At 39.8% G+C, this 27,640-nt stretch overlaps 1 protein-coding gene across 2 annotated transcripts; it reads left to right on the top strand.

The window, feature by feature from the left end:
- Window positions 1-489: 489 nt before the first annotated feature.
- On the top strand, window positions 490-27,006 carry kst (spectrin beta chain, non-erythrocytic 5 kst). Of its 2 annotated transcripts, XM_066392640.1 has the most exons (26): window positions 490-600; window positions 7,841-8,016; window positions 8,112-8,396; window positions 8,451-10,081; window positions 10,308-10,688; window positions 15,126-15,726; window positions 15,782-16,452; window positions 16,518-16,755; window positions 16,821-16,960; window positions 17,012-17,595; window positions 17,652-18,019; window positions 18,074-18,292; window positions 18,353-18,649; window positions 18,704-18,849; window positions 19,226-19,285; window positions 19,354-21,067; window positions 21,162-23,003; window positions 23,240-23,939; window positions 23,994-24,273; window positions 24,326-24,707; window positions 24,870-25,125; window positions 25,185-25,514; window positions 25,568-25,953; window positions 26,003-26,138; window positions 26,386-26,475; window positions 26,649-27,006. In XM_066392640.1, exons 1-26 carry the CDS (start codon window positions 549-551, stop codon window positions 26,792-26,794), a joined length of 12,111 nt encoding a protein of 4,036 aa, XP_066248737.1. In that variant the 5' UTR covers window positions 490-548; the 3' UTR covers window positions 26,795-27,006. The 2 variants fall into 2 exon arrangements, with proteins under 2 accessions (XP_066248737.1, XP_066248738.1); XM_066392641.1 differs by lacking the exons at window positions 490-600; window positions 19,226-19,285.
- The last annotated feature ends 634 nt before the right edge of the window (window positions 27,007-27,640 follow it).

The following is a 27,640-nucleotide window of genomic DNA, read 5'->3' as shown; positions in this document are numbered from 1 at the left end:
TTTTCATGTGTTTTTGCGACCGTCGAGAATGTGTTTCACCGAGGAATAAAAGTCGATTACCTTGGCGAGTTTAAGAACGAGCGTTCCAATATCGCTCGCATTCTAGCCGATTAACATTTCACGTTATTTCGTTAAATGGATTAAAAAAAAAATGCATTTGCCGCGGTCTTCTAATCGCATTTAAACCGCATAGTTTATTGGCCGGGCTCCGCGAAATGAGCACTAATGTTTCAGACAGAATAAACACAATCATGAACCTTTTCCTACAATTTCAGCATGAACTACATATTCAATAACTATTGCCACACCTAATGCAACAAATACATACATCAGCAATACTTTATGTTTAATATTACTTATCTCATCATGTTAGAGATAAGTTGTAGGTACGCATGATAAAAATCCAATATGTGCAGTTCTACAATTCAGTATTAGTCCCTGCGTCAAATCTGTTGATAACACTTGAGGTGTAACGGTTTTGTTACGGAAAATGCTTTATTGAATAGCAACGTCTTGTGACTTGGTCCTTTCTTAGATTACTGGAAAACATGGAGAAACAGATATATTCGCAACCGTTTGTGAGTAGGCAATTTTCACATGGTATGTATTTAGAAGGATGCAGGGCGCAGTGTTTTTCTTTGAATTTAGCAATTATTGCAATCGCATCAACGAGTGTTTGCTCTGTGAAAAATCAGAGCAGCAAAAGTTGCAATGCGATAAGAGGGAAATTCCAAATTTACTGAACTTGCACGAACTATTTTGGAAAACGGTCTTTAAAATTTGTCATCGCGTTGTTTATTGAAATACAGCGGCTAAAAGTCAAGTGGTTTTATTACCTAATACCGCTTAATTAAAATAACCTGCGTCAAATCTATTTTCGGGACGACTTTTATCCAATTAAACACATATTTTTGCCATGAAACTACAACAGAAGCACATTTAAACGAATCGTCAAAACTCCATACTGTGCCTGAGCTATTTTACTTGATATCAACAGCAGATTTACAAACAAACAACCCTCCTATTGTGTTTTTTTTCAATTATGAAGTCATAAAAATTTCTATGCAAATAGTGCACCCACACTAATGTGGGCGAGCTGTGGGCCGCATGTAGTGTAAACAAAAAGAAACACTCAATGACTCACAATTAAAAAAGCGCGCGGCGACAATATCAATTAACGCCACTGTGTAATGTCAATAATTATGAGATGTTAATTAGGCCTAGTACCGTTAAGAACACTCTTCAAATTGAATGACTGTATTATAAGAGGTTTGTGCCAGTTGGCGTGCGTCCGCGTCGATCAGGGGGTTTATTTGGGGCGGGGATTGGTTTGAGAACTCATGGGCATGTCCGATCTTTGACGATTTTAGGACATCGCTGAATTCCTCCAATATTTAATATTCTCTGCTTGAGATAAGAAAATTTTACGATTGATTGTCGCATGAGCTATTTATATAGATTCATAAACATGTTGATTTAAATGCATATTAATCAATCAATCAGAGAATTAATTGATATATGATATAAAGTTAAAACGAGAGGTGACTTGACCCTAAAAAAATCTTATCTCTAGTCATGGTATCGCGATCCGGATAGTGAGTTGGCATTGAAATCAATGTTAAATTCGGAAGTTTTGGAATTGGATATTTAATCCGAGGACCCTTGAGTAAGTCTGAATAAATAAACAGTTAAGCTGCCACTTCAGGTATTATTATTAACAGTGTTGTTTCTACAGAAAAAAAACGGTGTCATCGTTTCGGATTACAAAACGTGATATATTACCTAATTTGGTATTGAATATACATTTGTTTTGAGTAATAAAAATACGTTTAATTATGTTGAAATCTTAATACGATTAAGAAGATTTATCGTTTTAGCCACATAAAACAAATCGAGAGTTTCAGCAATTCTCAGGACTGAAACCCTAAATAAACTCTACATTCTTTAAACTTCAAACTTTGCACTGTACCTGACAACGTTGTTAGCCGGCTTCAATGACAATCGACATTACACAGAGTGGCAAAGTAGCTACCATGTGGCACTGGGTAGAGGCTACAGAAGTGTGTCAAACTCGAATGACAATAACCATTTCAGTCATGTCAGATTTTGACGTATCCTTTTAAAAACAAATGAGCGTGTGAGGTGGTTAGTTCCTTTTATAATTTTAGATTTAGTTTGGAATTTTTTAGCGTTTATGCACGAGTAAGTACAACGAATATTAAGCAATAAAACTAAGAAGTGGATGGAATGTCACTTGAAAGTTGGGTTCAGTAGATATTTGCAGCTTTATGGGGAACCCCAGGGCTAGATAATTTGCTTTTATTTACCGGGCATCTGGGACTGAGCCCATATTGACATGAGTACTATTTATTGCAGATAATCTTGATGGATTCATAATATATGAGCGCCAGACACTGAAACTATAAAATTGTCGCACATCACAAAGTACATCTTCTAAAATCTCTAGAACGTTTTTGATGTCAGATAATAATACCAAGCTCGATGCGGAGCATACAGGGTGGCACACTTAACTGGAATGAATTCGACATCGCGTTTCGCATTGATTTTCTAAAGAAGCAAAAAAAAACGAGTCTCAGGTTTGACAATTTCTTGAAGCATCGAATCTAATTTTACACATGTATAGCTCATTAGAAAAGGCATAAAAGAGGAATTAAATCTACTTTCGACAATTTTATTTGCATTTTTGAAAAATGATCATTTTCGTACTTCGCGATTTTGGAGGTATTAACAATAATTGTTATTATATTTAGTTCTGTGTTTGCTCAGTAACTCTATCAAAATAGTAACAAGGAAAGATTTGATTGATAAGGCTATTTACTTATCTGCCTGTCCACTCCAATGGTCAGTTCATTTTACATTTCACCGAAATTGCAACCTGCTGTTGTGTTTTTAAGTATTTAATATCATTTCTATGGGTTATTTAACTCATATGAATGACTCAGAATCGAAATTTTAATGATGGTGGGGTATGGCGATAGATCGCGTAGTCAAGCAGAAGTTGTAGCTTTGTTTTAAGAAACACATCCTGATTACCACCAATTTCGCAATTTATCATAAGCAATTTCGAAAAACGTTATCAAGAATCGAGCCACGCGAGGGAGATACAAAGACAAAGGCAACTTGGAGTAATGGACGAAGGCAAACAATTAAACGTTTTACTGGTTTTTCGAGAAAATCTTATCACTTCGGTTTGGCAATTTGCAAGAGAAATAAAATATTTTCCATTGTTTAATTCTGCTCAGAAAACAAAATATTTTAGTTTATTATTCACAATTAAATAAAACACGTTAAAACTGAATTTCAACTGAAGCCCCTTTTCTCGCAGAATATTTGGATTTTGGGAAGACCAAATGTGATTGATTTGATCAAATTGATCGCGTCTGATCTGCTTGACCCAAAGTAGATCCAAAGGGCTACGAACATCCATGTGCCGAGTCCAATTCAAGAATGTCTCAAAGCAAACGGTGGCCATTTTCAACAAAATCTCTAACTTTATTTGTATTACGTAGATCTAGTTTATTATAAAGGATGTTACAATTTCGTTTATTTTACGTTGTTAACTCATTGCGTCTTCCTAATCAAATCAACTAATGAGCGGCACCTTTCATTCTCAAAGATCCTAATTTTTGCAAATATTTCAAAAACGATGTATAATAATTTTCGATAGATAATTTATCGATCTTTCAGCTGTCATCCAAAAATATAGGATGTTCTATTTAAGATTGTAATTTAACACCCATATTTATGTTTTTCGTATATTGAACTAATTTTCCCACGCCCTGTATTTAAGTCCAAAAAATGTATACTACTACAAGATACAGATGACTGATAAGAGTCTGTAGCTCAAATTTCAGCTCTCTAGCTGTGATAACTGAAAAGATATGCGCTTTTCCATTTAGAGTTGTTTGTTACCAAATCAGCTAAAAAAAATTTATTTCAAAAACGGGCTATGGCAAGTGATACATAAACGGGGGTTTAAACGTTTCGGGCAATTCGAAAATGTAACAATATACAGGGTGTGCCATTTAAAATAACAAAGTTGTTGTCAGTTATACGTAGATCTGGCAGCGTCGCAGCGATACCAATATTTTAATTGAACAGATCAAACCCCATTACATCGGAATCCAAAATTTCAGAACTCTAGCTGTATTAGAACCCTGTAAACTTTTCATAGAATGCTCACCGCGTATTAAACTTTGGCATTTTTCAGATTTTTCCCAAAATCTCGGAAAATAAGAACAAATTAGCAACACTGTTTCCTAATATTGACTGAGCCCCAAGTTTGACGCATTTCCTCTAATTTAACCAACCTCGCATCTTTGCGGTTTCCAAGATGTCAATGGTGAGCATCGAAATTTTCACCACCCTGTATATTTTTACTTTTGGAAGAAAAAAGTTGGAGGTAGTTTCTACTCTTAAATGGGGTGTAAAATTCAATTCGACGCTACAGGAAAGTAAAATCTAAAAAACTTCTACCCGTGTTTTTTTTTTGTTTTTTTTTTAAACAAACGCGAAACGAGATGTCGAGTTTCTTCCAGTTAAATGGGCCACCCTGTATAGAACGTGTTTTGAAATTAAGAGTGCCAATAATTTTGCTCAAAACAAGATAATTTTTCAAGAAATCTGTAAGGCACGCAAAGCTCGAATGGACACGATCATAATAATTTAATGTTAGCATTGGTTTTGCTTCAAGCAAAATGTTTAAACATGCAATATGTGAAACCATTAATGCAGCCTTAGGGAAAGATTCCATAAATCATATTATTACACCTTTCTCTTGAACCTTTTTTAACCCATTTAAATTGCTCTTCACAATAGTGATATTACCGATTTCAGTCAAAACCAGATCTAACTAGGAAAAACTAGTATTAACCATTAGCGTCGGAGAATTCTAGAATTTTCTAGTCAAAACTAGAATTTCCTACGAAGGTTAGTTGAAACCAGTGTTAACTTAAGAAATGTTAATTATTACTAGTTTTTACGGAACATGTTTGTTAAAACTAGTTTCCTCTAAAAATGCTACTGTCAAAGATCTAACTAGGAAAAATTAGTATTACCTATTAATCTTAGAGAATTTTAGATTCTCCTAGCCAAAACTACAGTTTCCTAAGACGGTTAATTCAGGTTAGTGCCGGAATTTCCCTAACTAAAAACATTCCTAATCGGAAGATAATGGACGCAAGAATTGAGCTATTGTCAAGCACATTGCCAAGAATGGCGATCTACAGAGACGTACCATAAGGGCACATTATATAACGTGTTTAGTAGTTACCCAAAAATTCATGAGACACTTTTGTGCATATTCCGAAAATTCCAAATAATCTACCAGTTAAAACTAGTTTTAACTAGATAAAACCTTTTTTTAGTTATAAAGTGAATATTCACTTTTAACTAAGATTTTCAGTAAAATCTAGTTTTGACTAGCATATTCTAGAATTGTCCGAGGCTGATGGTTAATACTAGTTTTCCCTAGTTAGATCGGGTTTTGACGGTAACAGCGACATGTTTTGAGTCTATCCTCTTGTTTGCTTTTTTTCTAGTTAAAATAGTCTTAAAATACAACAGATTTTTATCGAGAATTTTTTGACGAGAAGCGTGATAAGTTGTTATTTTGCCTCAGCTGCCCAACGATAAAAATGACGGAGAATTTAAAATCAGTAAATGGTAAAATGTCCGTTATCGGGCTAATAAACCATCAAAATTTTGACGCTGTTTCACCATTGACCTTCGCACACAATTGCCTGGTTCTCTCGGCTGATTCAGGGTTCATGGCTAAATGGTCGCGTCTAGTCCCATGCAAAACTATGTTCACAGTTTGTTTCGGTGCTCAATATTCAAATTTATGCCCATATGGCCGGTAATTTAATACGGGCAGAGCGGTTTTGGTCCTTTTATCATGCTGACGTTTTATGCGAAGGAACGAATTCGAAATTCACAGCCATGGCATGTTATTTGACAATTCGATGACTGAAATATTTACGTTCAAAAGGCGTTTTTGCCGTGAATTAGGAAATCCTTGCTAAGAGCTCGTTAAGATAAGTGGAGTTTTTTTGCTGGTTAGCCGACGGCAATCACGTGACAAACAGGCGATCACATGACATTTATCCGCGACAGATTTGTTTGCAATTTGCGTAGGCTGTCAAAAGGAGCAGAAAAACATACTTTTTTTGCCACTTTGACAGCTCATGCAAAATGGCCGCATAGATGGCGGTAGATGCGATGTTGCTAGGATCCGGCCTAATTGTGGTCTTTAAGTTAAAAACAGATTTTGTTTTAATGGAAATTTGCGTTTTTGACCTTTCCTACTTTCGAGATTTTACTTACTACGAGACTTAGCTGACCCATCATCTGCGGTGTGTTGATTAAATCGCGCTAAGTAAGAGTGATTCAATGAATGAAGAAATTTTTATGTGGTTTAAAGATTTAACGTTATTCTGGCTCACTGATTTTCTGTAGGGATGTTTCATTTCGTTGACATAAGAAAAGAAGACCGAATGTGGTGGTCTTACACAGGGTGTAACAAATTCGAGCCTATGTGTGAGGATCTCGGAAACGGTAAGACATACTAAGTCGATTAAGCGGAGGCGAAGTTGCGTATTTTGACGCTCAAAAATAATTCATTTGCGAGCTTTAAAAAGTCCGAACGCTTTCGGAAACATCCGATAAAAACCGAAAAGTTGGATTTTCGTTTTTGTCAAAAAACTCGAAAACGTTTGTTCGGAGAAAGTGGATAATGAAACATTATTGGAGCATCGTTTCTCTAGTTTTCTACTGGTGTTATTGGTATTTTTACTCGACCACTGGTTTTTGAGACATTTTGAACTACTTTAAATTTTCTTATGCGCGCCATCTTGGATAAAAAAAACCATTTCCATGTAAGGAGCCTTGAATTGCGGCGCTATGTCAAGTCAACAAACGCTTTTTGCTTACTTTTACTCAAATAAAATTCACTAAAATACTGGAACACAATATACTGTATGTGGGTATAGCTGGAAAGGAAATTTCATATGGATTACAATTTTGCAAAAATCCAATATGGCGCCCATAAGAAAATCCAAAGCGGTTCAAAATATCTCAAAAACCAATCGTCGAGTAAAAATGCCGACCACACTAGGAGGAAGCCAGAGAACAAGTGCTCTAATAATACTTCATTATTAGCTTTCTCTGAATAATGTTTTTCGAGTTTTTCGACAGAAACAAAAATCCCACTTTTCGGTTTTTATCGGATGTTTCCGAAAATATTCGGATTTTTAAAAATTCGCAAATGAATTATTGTTGAGCGTCAAAATGCGCAACTTTGCCTCCATTTAACCGACTTAATATCTCTTACCGTTTCCGAGATCTCCATACATAGACTCGAATTTGGTACGCCCTGTATATGTTTTCTCTAATTCAATTCGCGATCCTCAGGAAATTTATTATTAAAAAAAAAACTGTGACATCTACCGTCTAGAAATATAATTTTATACGATAAACAAAAATAAACACAATAAATAAATAAATACCTCATTGTTAAACAAGTTTCGAAACAAAAATAGAAATATTTCAAGATTAATTATTCTTCCTGCAAAGCCGTTTTCCCAGTCCAGACAATCGATAAATTTATCGTTTTATCTCATCATTATTGGAACCATATAATCATCACACGGGAAGCCTTTACATTCCAATCGATACCTTGGGAAAACCGTCATCCGATGCAGGTATTATGATATTGGATTAATTCTTCGTACGGATTCGTTATTAGAACATGTTTTTCCTGTTTGCAATCTGATTTATTTACCCATACATGGAAAAAATTTTAAAATCTCCTTTTTTTCAGCTGGTTCGCTGCAGTATGAAACCAGCTCAAGCTATTCACTCCAGCACAGAACCAACATGAGTCAAAGGGATGAAGTTCAAAAGTTCGAACAGGGTCGGATCAAGGTTCTACAGGAGGAGAGATTGCACATTCAAAAGAAAACGTTTACGAAATGGATGAACTCGTTTTTACAGAAGGTTAGTTGTAAAAATGATAGTTGCGTTCCATAAGTGGCCCCAGTGACCTGCTTGGTTTGCGTAATAACATCGGTCAATGACTTTTCATAATTTAGGCTCGTATGGAAGTAGACGACTTGTTCGTCGACCTGGCAGATGGAAGAAAACTACTAAAACTCCTCGAAGTGATATCAGGGGAGAAATTGGCTAAGCCCAATAATGGAAAGATGCGCGTTCACAAAATCGAGAACGTCAACAAGAGTTTGGCGTTCTTGCACACGAAAGTGCGGCTGGAAAGTATCGGAGCTGAAGATATAGTCGATGGCAATCCCAGGCTAATCTTGGGATTGATTTGGACCATTATTTTGCGGTTTCAGATACAGGAGATTGAAATTCAATTGGTAGGTATCCGCAAATCAAATCTTTAAATTTTCATCGTTCTCGTTCATTTTTAGGACGAGGAAAACGAGAGCAGCGAGAGAAAATCGGCCAAAGACGCTCTTCTTTTGTGGGCCCAACGAAAAACGCACGGCTACAATGGTGTCGAAATTAAGGACTTTTCGGGTTCGTGGAGGAACGGTTTGGGCTTCAACGCCCTTATCCACGCTCATAGGCCCGATCTATTCGACTACAACCGCCTAATCGGGAATAAGAACTTCGACAACCTCAATCACGCATTCGATGTGGCCAATAACGAGTTGGGAATTCCCAGCTTATTGGACGCAGAAGATATTGACACCTCAAGACCGGACGAGAAGAGTATCATGACTTACGTAGCTTCGTATTATCACACATTCGCTCGCATGAAAAACGAGGAGAAGAGCGGCAGGAGAATTGCCAAAATCGTGAGCCAAATGGTGGATGCAGACAAGAAGAAAGGCCACTATGATGGCCTCACTACCGATCTCTTGGACTGGATCAATCAGAAGATCCTGGAATTGGACGACAGGGACTTTTCGAACTCCCTAGAGGGTATTCAGAGTCTTTTGGTGTCTTTCGGTCAATATAGAACCCAAGAAAAACCTCCGAAATATAAAGAGAGAAGCGAAATTGAAGCTCTTTACTTCAACATTAACACTCAGCTTAAAGAGCTGAGGCAACCAATGTTTAATCCTGCTGATGGGAAGTTGGTGCAAGACATTGAAAGGGCTTGGGAGATTTTGGAGAAAGCGGAACATCAGCGAGAAGTTGCTTTGAGGGACGAGCTAATGCGACAGCAGAGATTGGAGCAACTCAACTACAAATTCGGCAAAAAAAGCATTTTAAGAGAGGGCTACTTGAAGGAAATGATTCAAGTCTTATCAGATCCTCGTTACGGGTCGAACTTGGCGCAAGTAGAGGCCACAGTGAAGAAGCACGAGGCGATTAGTGCAGACATACTGGCAAGAGAGGAGCGTGTGCACGATTTGACTCAAATGTGCAACGAACTACTGAAGGAAAACTACAGGAATTCCGATAAAGTCAAAGCGAGAGAAGCGGAAATTATGCGTCAATGGAAAGAGCTTATAACCCTCCTAGAGAAGCACAAAGCGAATCTTAATAGAATGTTAACGGTAATGGCCATCCTCAGGGAAATTGACACCACATTAGCTAGCATTGAGCACCTAAAAATCGATTTATCTTCCACGGATATAGGAATTCACTTAATGGCAGTAGAAGATTTGCTACAGAGACACGCGTTGCAGGAACTACAAGTGTCCAGTTTAGGGGAGAGCGAGAGAAAATTGTTGCGAACAGGAGAACAAATCGCGGCGCAAAATCCCAAAGAAGCAGATTTAGTTAAGAAGAAATTAGGAGATCTTTTAGAGGCCTATAAGGAGCTTAAAACAATCAGTGCTAAAAGAAAAATCCTTTTAGAAGAAGCAAGAAACTTCTATCAGTTCATCCAAGATCAAGAAGATGAGGAAGGGTGGCTAATTGAGAAGCAAAGGATTTGCCAGGCCGGAATTACCGCAAAAGATTTGAGAAGCGTTTTATCATTACAACAAAAACACAAGGCTTTGGTGGATGAAATCAAAAGGAGGAGGAATAAATTCGACCAATTGGGGGCTACAGGGAAGCAGCTCATCCTTGAGAAGCATCCAAGGTAAGTTTTAATTTACTTCGTACATATTTTAACTTAAATTTAAACTTTGAAACGCTGTATTTTTTAAATCAGTGACATTGGTATAGGCCATCATTCACAATATTTTGGTGTGTAGTATCTCCAGTTTAGTCTTGGCCCGTTCTTTCTAACTCACCCTGTATAATAAATATATAATACATATTTAAAGGTAACAGAAGTACGTCAGGAATAATATGTGTTATTTTAGAGCTGCCGAAATCGAGCAACACATGGACAGGAACAAAAAGGCCTGGGAATTGTTGGAAAAACTCGCCCAAGAACGAGAAAAGCAACTTACAGACGCCGCTGAAGCTTACCAGTTCTATGCGGACGCCAATGAAGCAGAATCGTGGTTTTTGGAAAAAGAATCTATTTTGACTTCGAAGGATTTGGGCACTGACGAACCCAGCGCCACTGCTCTGCTACAGAGACACAAAGATTTAGAGGGGGAGCTCAACGCCTACCAGGGCGACATCCAGAGCTTAAACGTCCAGGCCAACAGGCTTATCGAAGCGGGAATTTCCAATTTGGATTTGAACGCCGAGGTCGATGTTGCGGACAATTTTGAGGACGTTCAATACGAAATAAGGTGAGTTTGCTTGCTGGGAAAGACGTAATTTCCTATTTAATGTATTAAAACTATACAGTGAATTTGAAATTATACAATATCAATAAGTATGTTTTCATTTCTTCTAAACAAAGAGATATTGTATTATGTTCCTTTGCCGAAATTTAACACATTAACTGCCTAGTAGGATTTTGCAAGATTTTATCATTGCACACCATGTATCGCTGGCGGCCAGGTGGATATGTCGCTCCGTCGCCGCATGAGCAGGCCGGTGGTCAAGCGAGAAGCTTCGATTCAAATCGAAAGAACCGGCGACTCATTATAGAGCAGTTCTCCATGCGTAGGTGTTTTTCGGCGTACAAGAAATCATGTACGCCAATGGTTCGGCAATGGGATAAAGAAAACAAACATTTTTGCACGAGAGACAAATGTTTATTCATTTACATTAGATATAGTAAAAGTAAACTAAGTACATATCACATAGTAAATGAATTCTTGTGGAATAACTTCAAAAATGATCAAGAAAACACTTAATGCATATGAAAGGCTTTTCTGGGCAAGTGTCACAAAAAGTTGTTACTCTTCTTGCTGACTTTGCTGGTTCTTTTCATCTCTGTTCCTCTGCTGAGGTCTGGTAACAATAGGTGCACCTTTTTTTAATTTTCCTATTTCTTTTACACCTTCCCTAGGTTTCTTTCAATTTGTGTTGAATTTCCTTTTGTTTCTTAACATCTCGTGGCATTGACATCACATGTTGGATGTTCAAAAGAGATATTATTAACGCTTGTCGGAGCTTAGTAATGGACATTTTTGAATTTGGATGTATAGCATTATATATTATCAGTGCATTAACCATCGAAGTCCCCATTAACAATTCGATGGCAACTTTGTGGTACTACCTTACTCACCTCCGCACAGGTGAAGAATAAGCAGCTAATTGGTCCGACAAATCAATTCCTGCTTTTCCATTATTATAGTCAATGACACAGCGGGGTTTTTCAATTGGTTCCTTTTTTCTCTTTAACTTGCCAGTAGCGATGATGTCCAACTGGTGGTAGGTGAAAAGCATTAACACCCCCCTTTTGCCTCTCCATTTTGAAATAACGATACCGTTTTTTTCTTCCCTTCCTACGATATCTCCCTTTTTCAGTTTTGCAGAAACAATTTCTTTGGGAAGGCTTTTCCTGTTCTTCTGCAATGTACCAACGAAGTGCGTTCTTTTATCCAGTAGTTGCCTGGCCAAACTAACGTTGGTATTAAAGTTGTCGTGTACAATAACCCTGCCTTCATTTAGGTATTCCCCACAAAGATCCATAACAGCATTCGTAGCGACAGATCTTTCGTTTGTCCCATTCTTACCTTGGTAAAGGGAAAAGGAGTACATGCACCCCTTTTGATCGCACATTTTGAAAACTTAATGCCATATTTATGGCGTTTTCCGGGAATGTATTGCCCAAATTTTAATCGCCCACGAAGGGGCCCCATGCTTTCATCCACTGCAATTATTTTTCCCGGTTGCATAACTCCTTTATATTTGAAATTGAAATGAGAAATTAGTGATTCAATTTTATGGAGTCGATTATTTTCTGCTGCGGAATCTTGATTGTCGGAAAAATACCAAAAACGTAGAATACTCTGAAATCTGTTTCTTGGCATAACACTCGGCACTAGGGTAATTCTGTATAGGGGATGTTTACTCTAATATGCTTCTATAGTTGGATGTCGAACTAGGCCCATATGCAGCATAAGACCTGGACATTTTTTCACTTCAACCATTGTTACAGCTTTCCAAGAAGCCAGCTCACTTTTTGATTTTGGGGTGTCTGTTTGCAAAATTATTTGTTGTGCATTTCTGTTAGTTTCTTTGATCATTGTTTTCAGCAGGTCTTCGGTTATGAAAAAAGAGTAAGCACATAGTCCTGTAAAACTGCTTGCAGTTGTCAGATATGGATTTACCCCTTCGTTTTCTTCAAAAGTAAATGTCTGTTGGTTATTTCGGGAAATCTGCCTCCGTTCAGAACTAGTTGTTGGGATGTTATGAATGTTGTCTTCATTTGGGATAACAATGCCGTTATTTGAGTCTGCTTTTGAATAATCCTCGTCTGAGGAACCGGAAGATGGTTCCTCAAAGTCTGGATCCCTGATGCTATTATCACTGTCAAAATCCTCTCTTCCATTTCATTACTTTCCTCATCTAGATAAGCATTTTCTGCCTCTTCCCGTAATTCTTGATCATTGAGTGGCTTTTTTCTCCACAAATTGTCCATTTTCAAATATACAGTACCTTTAGAACACCAGTATTACCCGACGTTAAATCTATACAGTTTATTGATTAGAAGGAGTCATTACAAGTTGCTCTAGCTGGCTGTTCACGAGAACTGTCTCTGCGTACCCGCGTCTTTATATGTATAGCATACAGGGTGTCCTAGAAACATCGGTACAAATTGGTAGAGGATGAAACAGCGTTGAAGAATAATGCAGTTAAGCTGAACATGCTTTATGCAAAACTTGCTCCTTTTCGATCTACAGGATGTTAAAACGAATATTTTCTTTTGTAATTTGTCGATAAATCTTACATTTTGCAAGTTTTTGCGGTTAAATCTTGCACAGGGGGGTTTTTGGATATGATAAATCTATCTAAGATGTTTATTTTTAACTAACGTATAGGTAGCGCCACCTGCGTTACACGTATTTGGAAAACTAACATAACTTTTTAAGTAAACCTCGTAGATTAATTTTTTGTATAAATTTGGAAAGGTTAGTATCTTTTCCAAAGAAAAGGTATACTTAAGTAAAGTGCGTATCTGTAACAGTTCTCGAGATATTTTTAACTACATTTCTCGCTGCATATGCTATAGTTTCCTAGTAGTAATACTTTTTGACAGGTAGGCTATAATAATATTCCGGTGTAATTTTGACAGTTGGCGATGTAAGACATTTTACTTCAAATTTGACGTTTAAGTTACTTCTGATTCAAATTTATCTTTAAAATAGTAATTATATCATTAATAATTACTAGTCGATAATTTCCGATGTAAGTTATCTTGGCACTTGAAAATGCCCGGACATAATGAATTTACGAATCTTGAAATGAGAAATATGGTCTGCGTGTATGATCAAACGAATTTTAGAAGTCGTCCCGCTGCTGAAAGGTATTTAGAATTCTACCCCAACAATAGACAACCTGATCATCGAACTTTTAAACGCATCTACGATGGATTGGGAGAAACTGGCCCTTTAAATTCTAAACCAGATAACGGAAAACAAAAAAAATTAACTGTGGACCAGGAGGAAGAAGTACTAGTCCGTATAATGGAAGATCCAGAGATCGGCAGTAGGCGCCTGTAGCCAATAGGTATCAGAAAATCTTCATTATCCAGGATAATATGCAATGAAAAGTTATATCCCTATCATTTCACTCCTGCAAAATTTATTGCCGAGAGATTATCAACCCAGAATTGATTGGCCAGTACGAACCCCTGACTTAAACCCACTAGACTTCCTTTTTTGGGGACACCTAAAATCTTTAACATACAAGAACGTACCTAATAGCAGGGAAGAACTGTGGAATGACATTCAAGATGGGGTAAACGAGATTAGAAATAAAAACGGAACTCTTTTCAGGGTGAGACAAAATTTTTGCTTAAGACTTAGAAAATGTATTGATGCGAGTGGCCAACATTTTGAAAATTTACTTTAGTGTGATTGTATTGTTCTTTTTATATCAGCTCAGCTATCAGCGAACTCATGGCATATGTGCTAGAATGTAAACTTACAAATATGTATCTCGAGAACCGTTGCAGATACATACTTTACTTAAGTATACCTTTTCTTTGGAAAAGATACTAACCTTTCCAAATTTATACAAAAAAAATAATCTACGAGGTTTACTTAAAAAGTTATGTTAGTTTTCCAAATACGTGTACGACGCAGGTGGTCCATATTCGCCTATATATAATGTCTAGACGTCTATACTGTACCGGGGAGTTCTTGCATCACTAATATCTATTGTTTGTATACAGGGTGGTTCACAACTTACCTATAAAATTTTAGGGGTAGGTGTGTCATGAAAAACTAAGTCGATTTTGTAAGAAAATTTTGTGAAAAATCCTTATAATTTCTTCGGAAAAAATTGTTAAAGTTTAACCACTGTATAACCGGACGACTGTAATATTTACGTTTTTGTGCAGAATCCCTTTTAGGTTCATCAACCTTACGTATAATTTATAGTTAGGTCCACCACGTGTCAATGGTTGGGAGCTAAAGACATGGGTGATCCGACTTAAGGGTAACAATTTATGATGCCAAAATTGCTTACACATGTAAGCTTGCTTCTTTTATTTCGGGTGAAACAAAAGTATCCTTATACATTATTACGACATTACAGTAATGTGGCCACTTGGAAGCCGGCGATACATGCGGCAGTTAACATGTTAATGTTGTTTTCTTATTTTCTAGAATGGTAGCAACTGAAGTGATAGTGGATGAACCCGTGGAAAAAGTCGAATACCGCACCGTTACCGAAGAGAAGACGGTGCCTCAAGTACGCTCCCTCTACCCGTTCAGCGACCACGGCCTGACCATGATCAAGGGCGAGGTCATGTTCCTCCTCAACAAGAGCAATCCTGATTGGTGGTGTGTGCGTAAGGCAGATGGCAGTGACGGCTTCGCCCCTGCCAACTACGTGGTGGAAATCGAGCCCCGGATAATCCAGGTGAATGAGCGCAAACCGGAGACCGTTCGCACTGTGCAAAAAGTTAAGAAGACGAAAATGGTAAAGACCAAAGTGCCGATTAAAGTTCGACGACCGTCCAGACCTGCGAAGAGGAAGTTGGACGACAGCAATAGCGTTCCAAAGAGACAAAAGCAGTTAAATGATACCTACGAGAGGTTGCAGGATATTGCAGCTTCCAGGCGAGCTTTGCTTGAGGACTCCATAAGGTTATTCACGTTCTATAGGGAATGTGATGATTTTGAAAGGTGGATTAAGGATAAGGGGAAGATGTTGGCCGTCGAAGACTCTAATGATAGTGTTTTGCAGGCTAAGAGGAAGTATGAGGTGAGTTTTATTGCTTTTCTTTTCGTGCAAAAATTAGGATTTTACTGTTATGTAGAAATTTGTCACGGATCTTTCTGCGAGCACTAGAAGAATGGATGATCTCGAGAGGGAGGTCAAAGAATTCGAGAAACAAAATCATTCTCAAATCGACAAAGTTCGAGCGCGCTTCCGGCAAATCCAGATGGCCTGGCAGAAACTCAACCGCCTCAAGGCCTTGAAAGAAAAGAGTCTCGAGGGCGCCAGCAGCGTTGAGCTGTATAATAAACTTTGCGATGAAGCACGCGACTGGATGTTGGAAAAATTGATGCAGCTGGAAGATCCAGTTTCTGGACACGATTTGAAGACCGTCCAAGCGTTGCAACGCAGGCATGACAACCTCGAAAGGGAGCTGGCTCCGGTTGAAGAGAAAGTAAACAAAGTTACATTGTTGGCAAATGATGTGCAGGCTCAGTATCCCTCGGAGAGGCGCAACATCGCTGAGAAACAGAGCGAAATCGACAAACTGTGGGCCAAAGTCAAGGAGAAGGCAGTGCAAAGGAGGGCGAGACTTGAGGATGCAGTGGGACAGCAAATTTTCACCAACGGCGCCAAGGAGCTACTTAAGTGGGTAGCTGACGTTAAAGATCGGTTGAATGCGGATAATTTGGTGAAGGACGTACAAACTGCTGAAGCTTTGATTAAGGATCATCAGGATTTGAGGGCGGAAATTCGAACCAAAGATGACGAGTAAGTACGAGTGGTAACCTATATAACATTAATACTTTTTCCATGCTTTCAATGTTCTTTTTTAGATTCCAGCAGCTGATTGACTTAGGCCGCAAACTCATCAAAACAAATCCTGAACTGCTGGAAGTGAAAGATTTGATTGACCGTTTAGATGCGGAGCAAGCTGCCATTTCCAGAGGCTGGAAGGAAAAAGAGCATTGGCTACAGCAATGCCTCAAATTACAAGAGTTCAACAAGGAGGCAGATAATATCGACGCAGTTACATCCGCCCATTTGGTCTTCTTGGAATTTTCCGAGCTCGGGGTGAGATATTTTTTCAAAGAAAGATTTTTCAAAAGTACCTTTCACTTACATAACAATGACTTTAGAATTCTTTGGACGAAGTGGAGGCTCTACAGAAGCAACACCGGGCTTTTACCAACACTCTCACTGCTCAAGACGAGCGACTTGCCGCTTTCGTTAAGAGAGCCGAAGCTTTGATTGCCGAGCAGCATTATGATAGCAAAGCGTAAGTTTACTTGTTAGAGCAATGAGAGTAAATAATATAAATGTAATATAGCATAGCAAATCGGAGGGATCAAGTACTGGAGAAGCGCAAAGCCGTAAAAGCCGCCTGCCAGCAGCGTGCCAACGCATTGGACGCCTCGAAAAACTACCAGGAATTCTGTGCTGAGGTGCACGACCTCAAAGTCTGGCTTGCCGAGAAGCAGAAAACCGCCTCTGATGAAAGCTACCGTGACTTGAACAATTTAGAAAGGAAATTGCAGAAACATGAGGCGTTTGAGCGCGAATTGAGAGCCAACGAAGGACAACTGCGCAGCGTTACTAAACTAGGATCAGCTTTAATTGCGCAGGATAGTTATCAGAAAGACGATGTTGCTAAGGTTTTGGGAGAATTGGGAGAAGCCTGGAAGAATCTAGTGGGGGTGTCTTTGGAAAAGGGCAAAAGGTTGAGACAGGCGGAAGCGCAGGAGATTTACAACACTGCAGTAGATGACGTGCAGCTTCGACTAGGTGAAATAGATGCCAGTTTGAAGAGCACAAATGTTGGAGTAGATTTGAGGTCTTGCAGAGACTTGCTCAAGAAGCACGAAGCCTTGGAAGTTGAGCTCGGTCAAGTTCAGAATAGAGTCCACGATTTAGGTAATTAATCTATTTCTTCAAATGTTCGGACTGAAGATATTTGTGTGTTTGTATAGCTGTTCAAAGTCACGATATGACTGACGATGGCCATTTCGACTCGGCTTCAATCAGGCAAAATGCCTTGGCTAGCGAAAAACGTCTAAAAGAACTTGAATCGCCCACTTTGGCCCGACGAGCAGCGCTAGAGGAAGCTTTGAGGTTCTACATGTTCGGATTCGAAATCGACTCGGAGTTGCAGTGGATAAAGGAACACATGCCTTTGGCCACTTCAGAGGAGGTCCCGAACAGTCTCCACCAAGCTCAAAACTTCCACAAAAAGAACAAGAAACTTCATGAAGAGATTGTGGGACATAAGCCTGGAATTGATAAGGTTTTGGAGTTGGGTCAAGGACTAATTAATCAGGGACATCCGGAGGGGGCTAATGTAAGCTTTCTTGCAAGATTAATTTATGAACGAAAATCCTTATTTTGCATTTAGATCAAGAGATTGTGTGATAAACTACGAACAGCCTGGGCAGAGCTCGACAACAGTACTGCCAAAAGAGCAAGCAAATTAGACCTATCTCTTAAGGCCCAACAATACTTCTTTGAAGCCAGTGAAGTGGAGTCTTGGCTTAATGAAAAAGCCAATATTCTCGACAGTAATGATTATGGAAGAGATAGAGATTCGGCCACCAAACTCCTTACTAAACATAAAGTGAGTTTCCTTCCTTTTATTAGGCATTTAAGGGGAAAACTCATCGTTTTTTTTCTGTAGGCTCTAGAGTTAGAATTGGATACTTACAACAACATAATCGCGGAAATGGGCCATGGGGCACAAGCTATGGTTAAATCCGGCCACCCAGATGCCAAATTGATCGCGGAAAGACAGGCAGGGCTTGAGCACTTGGTGAGATCTCTACAGAGAAAAGCGGCAGTTAGACAGCACCGACTAATGGAGTCGCTATTCCGGCACGAGTACTTTGTGGAATCCGACGAATTGGAGAGCTGGATAGCTGAAAATTTGTTGCAGGCTTCATCAGAGGATTATGGGCAGGATTACGAGCATTTATTGGTATAAGAATTTCATAGCTGGAAGCTTTATTAGTGCAATCGTATGTTTTTACAGCTGCTGAAGAATAAATTTGATGATCTGAAGCATAAGATTGAGGCTGGAGCTGAGAGATACAAACAGTGCGAAGCGCTGGCGCAAAAGCTGTTGGCTAATGAAAATCCCTATAGTTTAGATATTCAGAACAAGCAAAATCAATTAGAGTAAGTGTTTAGTTGATTGTGTAAACTTCAGTTTGTTGGTGTGTAGTGTGAAACTTCCTACTTGTTCTAATCGGCGACAAGCCATAATTCTCCAACTAGCAAAAAAAGACATTAAAATAACAATCAAGGTCCCAGATCGACAGATTGCATCGTTCTGGCTATCAGAGAGTGACCAGTTGTGAATGATCTCTGATTTTTGTTTTGCAGGATTTTGCTAGTTAGAACACTTTTAATGTGCACGTACACGTTTCCCGTGCACCTTGGCAGATTTGCATGCTTTGTATTTATTAATTATTATATCATTAATAATCTGCAAAGTGGGCACTGTAATTGCACCCTTAAAAAATCACATGGTGTGGGAACTAACTTGTTCTAGAATTGACACTGTTCCGTCAGAGGCGTGCGTGGAGGTGGAGGAAAAGCACGACCGTGTCAGGTAACTGTCCAACATTACCACCGTTTCTTTTCCTCCATATAACGATCCTAACGATCAATTCCTTATAGGCGATCCTGGGACAATCTGCACGAGCAAGTAAAGAAGCGCGAAGAACGTCTGAATGCTGCCGGTGAAATCCATCGGTTTCACCGGGACGTGGCGGAAGCTTTGCAAAGGATTCAAGCCAAAAACGCCGCTTTGGGCACCGATTTGGGGCGAGACTTGAACTCTGCCATCGCCCTCTTTAGGAAACACGAAGCCTTCGAAAACGAACTGGTAGTGTTGGAGGCACAGCTGCAGGTCTTGGTTGAAGATGCCTCGAAACTTCAGAAAATTTATCCCACAAACAGAAATAAAATTCAGCAGCAACAAGCTCTGGTAGTGGACGCTTGGAATAGTTTAAAGGAACGCGCAGATTTGCGCAAAGACCAGCTGCAAGCCAGTATCGACCTGCAGAAATTCCTGGCTCAAGTCAGGGATTTGACAAATTGGGCTACAAATCTCAGACTGACAATTAGTGCTGAAGAGCATGTTAGGAGTGCCGCCAGAGCTCAGGTTTTAAAAAGCGAACATGAGGCTTTAAAGGGAGAAATTGAGGCTAGAGAAACAGATTTCCAGTCTGCAGCCGATAACTTAGCTGCAATGGAACAGACCGGTCATTACGCAGCTGCAGAAGCAATTGAGAGATACAAAGTTCTCATTCAAGAGCGGGAAAAATTGCATACGGCATGGCAGCTAAAAAAAATTCACTTGGACCAATTGTGCGACTTCCATATGTTTTTGAAAGAAGCCAAAAGTTTGGAAGACACCTCCAATGTGCAGGAAGCCGCGTTGAGCCACAAAGATTTCGGAGATACTGTAGATGTTGTGGCCAATCAGTTGAAGAAACACGACGCGTTTGAAAAACTAGTGGCCCATCAGGATAAAAACTTGGAGGCTTTGATTCAAACGGGAAGTAAACTGCTCAAACAAAATCATTATGAGAGCGATCAAATTGCCAAGAAATTGGCGGAAATTCAATCTAAAAGACGAAGGATTCATCAAATGTGCGCGCAGCGCTCTCAGCAGCTGCAAGACGCCCTTTTGTACGCTGAGTTTGTCAGAGACGTGGCTGAGGCCATGACCTGGATCGCCGAGAAACAGAAAAAGATGGATATTGAAGGGAAGATGAGCGACAACATCAATTTAGAAGAAAAAATCAAAATCCTACAGAAACACCAAGCGTTCCACGCGGAGGTTACTGCAAACATTGGCAGGATTGAGGAAGTCCAAACAAACGGGCAAAAACTCATTGCCAAGAAGCATAAAGCTAGCCCAGAGATTCAAAAACAATTAAACGAACTACAGAGAGTATGGGCTATGTTTATTCAAGACGTAAACCTTAGGAATAAAGGATTAGAAGAGGCTCAAGATATCTTGACATTCACCAACCTCCTGGAGAAGCTAGAGGCCTGGATCAGAGACAAAGAGGTGATGATCCAAGCGGGAGATACAGGAAAAGACTACGAGCATTGCCAACAATTGCAGAGGAAGCTGGATGATGTGGATAGCGATATGAGAATTGACGATGCGAAAATCAAAAACATCAGCTTATTGGCCGATAAACTAGCGAGGCAGGGGCAGACTGGAGTGGTGGAAAGGAGGGATGCTTTTATTGCTAAATGGCGGTCATTGCAAGGTGCTTTGAATGGGTATAGGGCTAAGCTAGCAGCCGCCTTAGAAATCCACTTATTTGATCGAGATGTAGCCGATACAATCGAACGAATTAAGGAGAAATGCAAGGCAAGTATTTACTATAATACCTCCCTATTAAAAATTAGATATTTAAATCATATCTCAGCGTTCAAATTCAAAGAGACTATTCATTTCTTTATAGGCAATGGAAGTAGATGACGTCGGTAAGAGCTTAGCATCAGTGGAGGTCATTTTGCGCAAGCAAGATGCACTTGAAGCGGAAATCAAAGCAGTCAAATCAAAGGTAAACGATGACCATCACGTCGAGGCTATCAATCTGAGCCAGAAGTATCCGCAAAGCTCCGATCACCTCCAAGAGAGGTTGGAGACTATTGAAGACCTGCTAGTTAAATTAAACGAAGCTAAACTGCGCAGAAGACAGCAAATAGAGAAAGCATACTTTCAAGAGAAGTTTAAGTCTGATGTTAAAGCTTTGGAGATTTGGGTTAACGAAACAGTCAAGAGAATGGAGGCTTATGATAAGCCCAACAGCATTTCTGATGCTGAAGCACATTTGCAGCTTCACAAGGAAGTTCGGGCTGAAATAAAGGGCCGGCACAAGGCCTTTAAAACTTTAATTCATGAAGGCCAAACTTGTCCTCTTAAGGACGCTCCGGTGATCGTAGACAACGTCGCGAAATTACAACAGTTGCAAGATACAATCGAAGGGGCCTGGGAGCAAACAAAGATGGAATTGGACCATGAGTACAACATTCAAGATTTCAAAGAACAAGCCAATCAATTGAACAATTGGCTGGCAACCAAAGAGGCGTTTTTGAACAATGACGACGTGGGAGACACACCGAGGAGTGTCGAGACCTTGCTAAGAAAACATGCGGACTTTGAGGCGATGCTCGAGAAGCAATTGGTGCGAGTGAATGAAGTTTCTGTAGTTGCCGAGAAGATACTTACTGTAAAACCCAGTTCCGAGGTCACATCAAAGCTGAATGCTATTTTAAATCGGAAGAACCGGTTGTTGAATAAAGCGGCGGAAAGAAGGGATACTTTGAATAAATCTAAAGCCTTGCAGCAGTTTTTGCATAATGTTAATGACGTGGAGATGTGGCTGAGTCAAAAATTGTCTGTAGCCGGAGATGAGAGTTACAGAGAGCCCAGCAATCTTCAGAATAAAATCCAGAAACACGCCACATTCGAGGCCGAAGTTATAGCCAGCGGGGAGCGCATTCAAAACGTGGTGGAGGAGGGTAAAGAATTAATAGCCGCAGACCATTATGCCGCAAATGAAATCGGAATTAGATTAGATGAGTTGGAGAACGACTGGAAACACCTTCTGGAATTATCAACTCTTAAGAGAGATAGACTTAATGAAGCCTATCAAGCATTGCTCTTCAACAGGTCGTTAGAGGAATTCGAAAACTGGCTGAATGAAGTTGAAGCACAAGTCAATTCCACGGAAACCGGCAAAGATTTGGCGACCGTAAACAACCTTTTAAAGCGTCATACTGCTTTGGAAAACGACGTGCAACAGCACTCAGAAAATTGCGAGCAGATCCACGAGGCCTCGGAGCAATTCGTCAACAGCGGCCATTTCATGGCGGATGAAATTAAAGAAAACGCAGAGTCAGTAATTACACGCTTCCATCAATTAAAAGAGCCGCTGCAAGTGCGTAGAGACCTCCTGGAATCTGCTAGTATGCTCCATCAATTCACCAGGGATGTAGAGGATGAACTGCAGTGGCTTCACGAAAGGGAGGGTCTGTGCACTTCCTCAGATTTGGGACACAACTTAGCTGCAGTCCAGAGTTTGCATAAGAAACACCAAGTGATTGAGTCGGAGTTGGGTGCGAGGGAGCCGATAGTTGCGAGCTTGGCTTCGCGTGCTACTAACTTAACTCGGTCCAACCACCCCCTTTCTCATATCATAAGGGAGAGAGCTAATCAAGTGAAGGAGCAGCTAACACAAGTGAGAGATTTGGCCAGTATTAGGAAGTTGAGGTTGCAGGACGCCTTGGAAGCACATTTGGTAAGTAATTGTGCGGTAATTCTTAAACCACGATGTGGCAACAAGGCACTTTTCATTTGTTTGAGTGCTCAGAATTTGACATGGACCACGAAGCCACTACGCCTCGTGATCCATGTTGCCAAATTGTGATTTTTTTGTAGTTTTAGAGAAAAATCCGTAGCTCTTATCAATAACTGCTTCACATTTGCTGTTCATTCTGAGACATTAACTAAACTCATACTCTTGCAATTTTCCAGTTCTATCAAGAAGTGAGCGAAGCTCTGACCTGGATCAAAGAAAAGAGACCGTTCCTGGCCACCAAAGAAGTGGGAAAGGACGAGGATTCAGCCCAGTCTTTGCAACGAAAATTGGAAGCGTTGTCCCTGGAAATTAAATCTTTCCAATCGGTCGTTGACAAACTTAAAGCCACCGCCGACAAATTGATCGAAAGAGAACATTTCGATTCAGACAACATTTCCCAAAAGAAGGTACAACTGGAGACCGAATTCAACGATCTCAGAAAACTGGTCTCGGAGCGCGAAGTACGCCTGGCCGAAGCCTTGCAGTACTTCGGCTTCATACACGAGTGTGTCGACGTGCAAGACTGGATGCGTGAACAAACCAACAAAGCCGATTCAGAGGAATATGGAACTGATCTGGAGCACGTGGAGCTACTCATCCAGGCTTTTGACACGTTCCACGCGAGTCTGCTTAACAGCGAACCTCGCGTGGTTCAGTGCATCGAAAATGGAAACGGAATCATCAACGCTAAAAGCAGCTACAGCTCCGAGGTGCAGCAGAAAGTGAGTGAATTAAGGAGCTCCTGGGAAGATTTGCTGGAGCTTGTCAATGCGAGAAAAGAGGCTTTGAATGGTGCCAAGCAGGTGCATTTGTTCGATAGGACTGCCGAGGAAATTATTTCCTGGATTCACGAAAAAGAGTCCGATCTGATTTACGGTAAGGACTTGATAAACTAAATTTTTCGTTGAGTGATTTCATTTTGAATTTCAGGCGCATACCTGCAGGACTCTGAGGCAATTAAGCAGCTAATTCGAAAGCATCAAGCTTTGGAAACTGAAATGAAGGCCATCCGAGAGAGGGTAGAATATATTATTCAAGAAGGCGACAGATTGGTTAACGAATACCCGGACACCAAGGACCATATTGACGATAAAAAAGAGGACACTTTGTCTGCCTGGGAAGATTTGCTGATTAAAGTGGAAAGAGAGCGCGAATATTTGCGACAGAGTGAGCAATTGCAGTCGTACTTCGACGAATATCAAGAGCTTTTGTAAGCGTTTTTGGAACCTCTTAAAATAGTCCTCAATTGAGTTTGTTTTTAGGGCCTGGATCAACGAAATGCTGGCGAAAATCACTGCGCCAGATCTGCCTCAGGATTGTAATGAAGCCGAGCTGCTGATAATCAGGCACAAAGATTACAAAACGGAGATAGACAGTCGTTTACCGGTTTTCTCTAAGTTCTACCAAAATGGCGAAATCTTTATTGAAAAAAATCACCCTTTGGCGAATGATATTGAGGACAAGATCACCATTCTACAGCAGCGCATGGAGTTGCTGATCAACATTTGGAACCAAAGAAAGATCATTTATAACACCAATTTGGATGTGCAGCAATTCAAGAGGGAAGCACAGACGTTGGAGAATTGGCTAGTACTCAGGGAGGACATTTTGAGGGAGGGGAAAGTCGGAGATAGTATCCCGCAGGTGATTTTTTAACATAACTTTTAGCTCTATTTAAACAGTTCATCAGGGTAAAGTTCTTTCACCAATTATCAAGAATTTTAACGTATTTTCTTGACAATTGGTGAATCATCATTTCCTACTTAAATGTAAAAGATTTTCGAGTGGTATTTACTTCTCTTTTAGGTCGAGGAACTTATAAGAAAACACCGCGATTTCGAGGAAACCGTCAAATCCCAGGAAGACAAATTCGAAGCCCTGAAGCGATTGACATTGCTCGAAGCCGCGTTTGCAGACCAACTTAAGCAAGAAGAGCTTGCCCGCAAGGCCGAAAAGGAGAGGTTGGAGCTGGAGAAATTAGAGAAACGAAAGAGGCAGGAAATGGACCGCATTACTCAGATGCGAAGACAAGAAAGTGGGGATCGATATTCGGAAATTCCGGGTAAATTTCTTATTTCTTGTTAAATTTCTTTATAAACTTACTTTTAAATAACCTTTTAGAAGAACAACTAAATGGCCAAGCGGCGCATTTGGGGCCTCCTCCCTCTGGAGGATTCGGATCACAGCACTTGGGTCCGCCCTCCAATTCATCCCCTTTGATTTCCGCGGTGCGAGCAGCCTCCCCACCCTCTACTGGAACTCCCATTGTGGTGAACTTGAGAAAAACCAATTCTGTGGCTCAAATGTTCGATAGAGACCGCCTAAGGCGAGGCTCGGATAATGCGGTAAAAAGGGCGGAAAGCATGAAAGTGGGCCCTGGATCCAAACCCGTAAAAAGGACACCCTCTTTTACTACGCGAAGAAAAGGGTCTTTCAAAGCAAAACATCCAGGTTAGTTAGTCCCATGAAATCAGTCATTATATGGAACTAAAAATGATCGTTAGATGTGGAGCTGCCACCTGTCGAAGCCGAAGGCTTCCTTGAGCGTAAACAAACCCTCCTTCCTGGCTCCAAAAGAGCCTCTAATCGAGCCTGGAAGCATTCTTATACGGTTTTGTGCGGACAGCTTCTGTGCTTTTTCAAAAACAAGGACGATTTCGCGGCCAGTAAGGCGAACAGCGCCCCTCTCACTATCCATAATGCTTCATGTTCTGTAGCCGAAGACTACCACAAAAGGAAGTTCACTTTCAGGTTAATTATAGTCGATGGATCGGAATTACTTTTCTCCTGCAATTCAGAAGTGGAGATGATGGATTGGGTCAATAAAATCAAATTTAGGGCGCGGTTGCCACCCAGTCAACAACTGCTGCATTTCGACGTCCCTAATAAGGTAATGCAGCAGGAGATTGTGATTAATATAAGCTAATTTTTGTGCACAGGAGGTGAATGATGAAATGAGTTCGCAGTCGAGCAGAACGTCTAGTCCGGATGTCTCGGATAATGTGGTTTTGAGGCATGAAACGAATTCCAATAACGGAAGCGTCGGCTCATCTCAGTCGAGCAGGCATACATTGGGTGAGTAAATGAGCTGAATATAATCAGTTAAATTGAGACGGAAAATCGAAATCAGCCCAATGCGTATCCGGTAGCCAATTTGACATTTTGCCAAATTTTGTTGACGATACGATGTAATATATACTCTACTTACAAATTTTCAACTAGAAGTTTTATCTAGCATTCTCATGCCCTAATACACAATTAACTACTCATTATGTGTTTCTAACTCTTGATGATAATAATAACATAACAATCGGTCCTGCAGAAAGTCCTCCGCCACCCCTGCCCCGAACAGACCCACCAAATTATAACTCCAAGAGGTATAATATGTATGAGAACAGCGGAGGCCCTTATGGTTAGTTTTCAGCATGAAAGTAGCATCAGCGACTAACTCTTGCACTGTATTTCTGTCTTTATTACTGCACACTAATCCACTAGCATTCAATTTTCTTCTGCAGATAATTCTCTATTTCTATGGTTTCTCAGCAAATTTTTAAAAAATGTGTGATGTTTTTGTTTATTTTATAGACACTTATGCTGCAAGTTCTAGGCCAGAGTCACAGCAAAGCTCCCCACCCAGACCAAATTCTGCGAGGGAACAGGATAAAATGACCCATCGCATTCGGGAAGCCCTGTTTGGTAAAAGGAAGAGGAGTTCCCAAATGCAACAGTAGTTAGTTCTAATAGTGGTATAATAATTATTTGATAGGATGTGTTAAGTTGCGCAAGCTCTAAGTATTAAGTGAAACCATGTATTTGTAGCATTTTGTTTATATAAATGTAGTGTTTGTAAATAAGAATTTATTGAAGATACCAAATCAAATTTTATATAGTATTTCTATATATTTTTATTATTGTCAAATAAACGCGTTTATTACCATTGCAACTCCTGGACTTCCTGAATAAAACAAACATAAATGAACCAAATAGGAAACACTTTTAATGAATATGTCAAGTCATAACAAAAAAAGCCTATTGTATAGAATTATCAACTACCTCTTTCACTATAACTGAAGTGCCTTTACTGGTTCTTGTAGTTCTCTATCTCAGCAGGCCTCTCAGGGTAATCATTGTAAAATTCAAACACTCCTGTAGCCTTACCAAATATAATTGTTCCTACAAATGTGGCTATCCCCAATGCTAGCTGACCGTTATATTTGCGTTGTTGGGATTCATAGTTGATCTGCCAGCTTCCCGAAGGATTAGGGAGATCATTATATGTGGTTACAGGTGTATGATGGGCATGGCCGTGGCTTGAAGCATATCTTACGCCTCCTATTTAGTTGTGGAAGAAATGGTTGTTTTTCAAATGTATAGAACAGTATTTGCTTGCATTATGATTCAGTTTTGCAAAGAAAAATGATTCCTGTTCATAAATGCAAGAAGACAAACGGGAGTTTTGTAAAGAAAATGTGGAATTTTAATTTTTTAAATTATACGTACCTTGTCTGGTAAATAGCTGGATAAATCGCTTTGAAACTTGCATTTTGTTTAAACACTTAAATTACACCAAGAAAAAG

Source organism: Euwallacea similis, chromosome 8, assembly GCF_039881205.1.
Source record: "Euwallacea similis isolate ESF13 chromosome 8, ESF131.1, whole genome shotgun sequence".
NCBI lineage: Eukaryota > Metazoa > Arthropoda > Insecta > Coleoptera > Curculionidae > Euwallacea > Euwallacea similis.
Note: the sequence above shows the minus strand (reverse complement) of the source record. Positions and strands in the feature narration are given on the sequence as shown.

Excerpts from the sequence above, each read along its gene's own strand:
- kst (XM_066392640.1), top strand. The coding sequence starts at position 549 with ATGGAGAAACAGATATATTCGCAACCGTTTGTGAGTAGGCAATTTTCA. Across the intron at positions 17,596-17,651 it reads GAATAGAGTCCACGATTTAG|CTGTTCAAAGTCACGATATG; the intron begins GTAATTAATCTA and ends GTGTTTGTATAG. Across the intron at positions 25,126-25,184 it reads TCGATATTCGGAAATTCCGG|AAGAACAACTAAATGGCCAA; the intron begins GTAAATTTCTTA and ends ATAACCTTTTAG.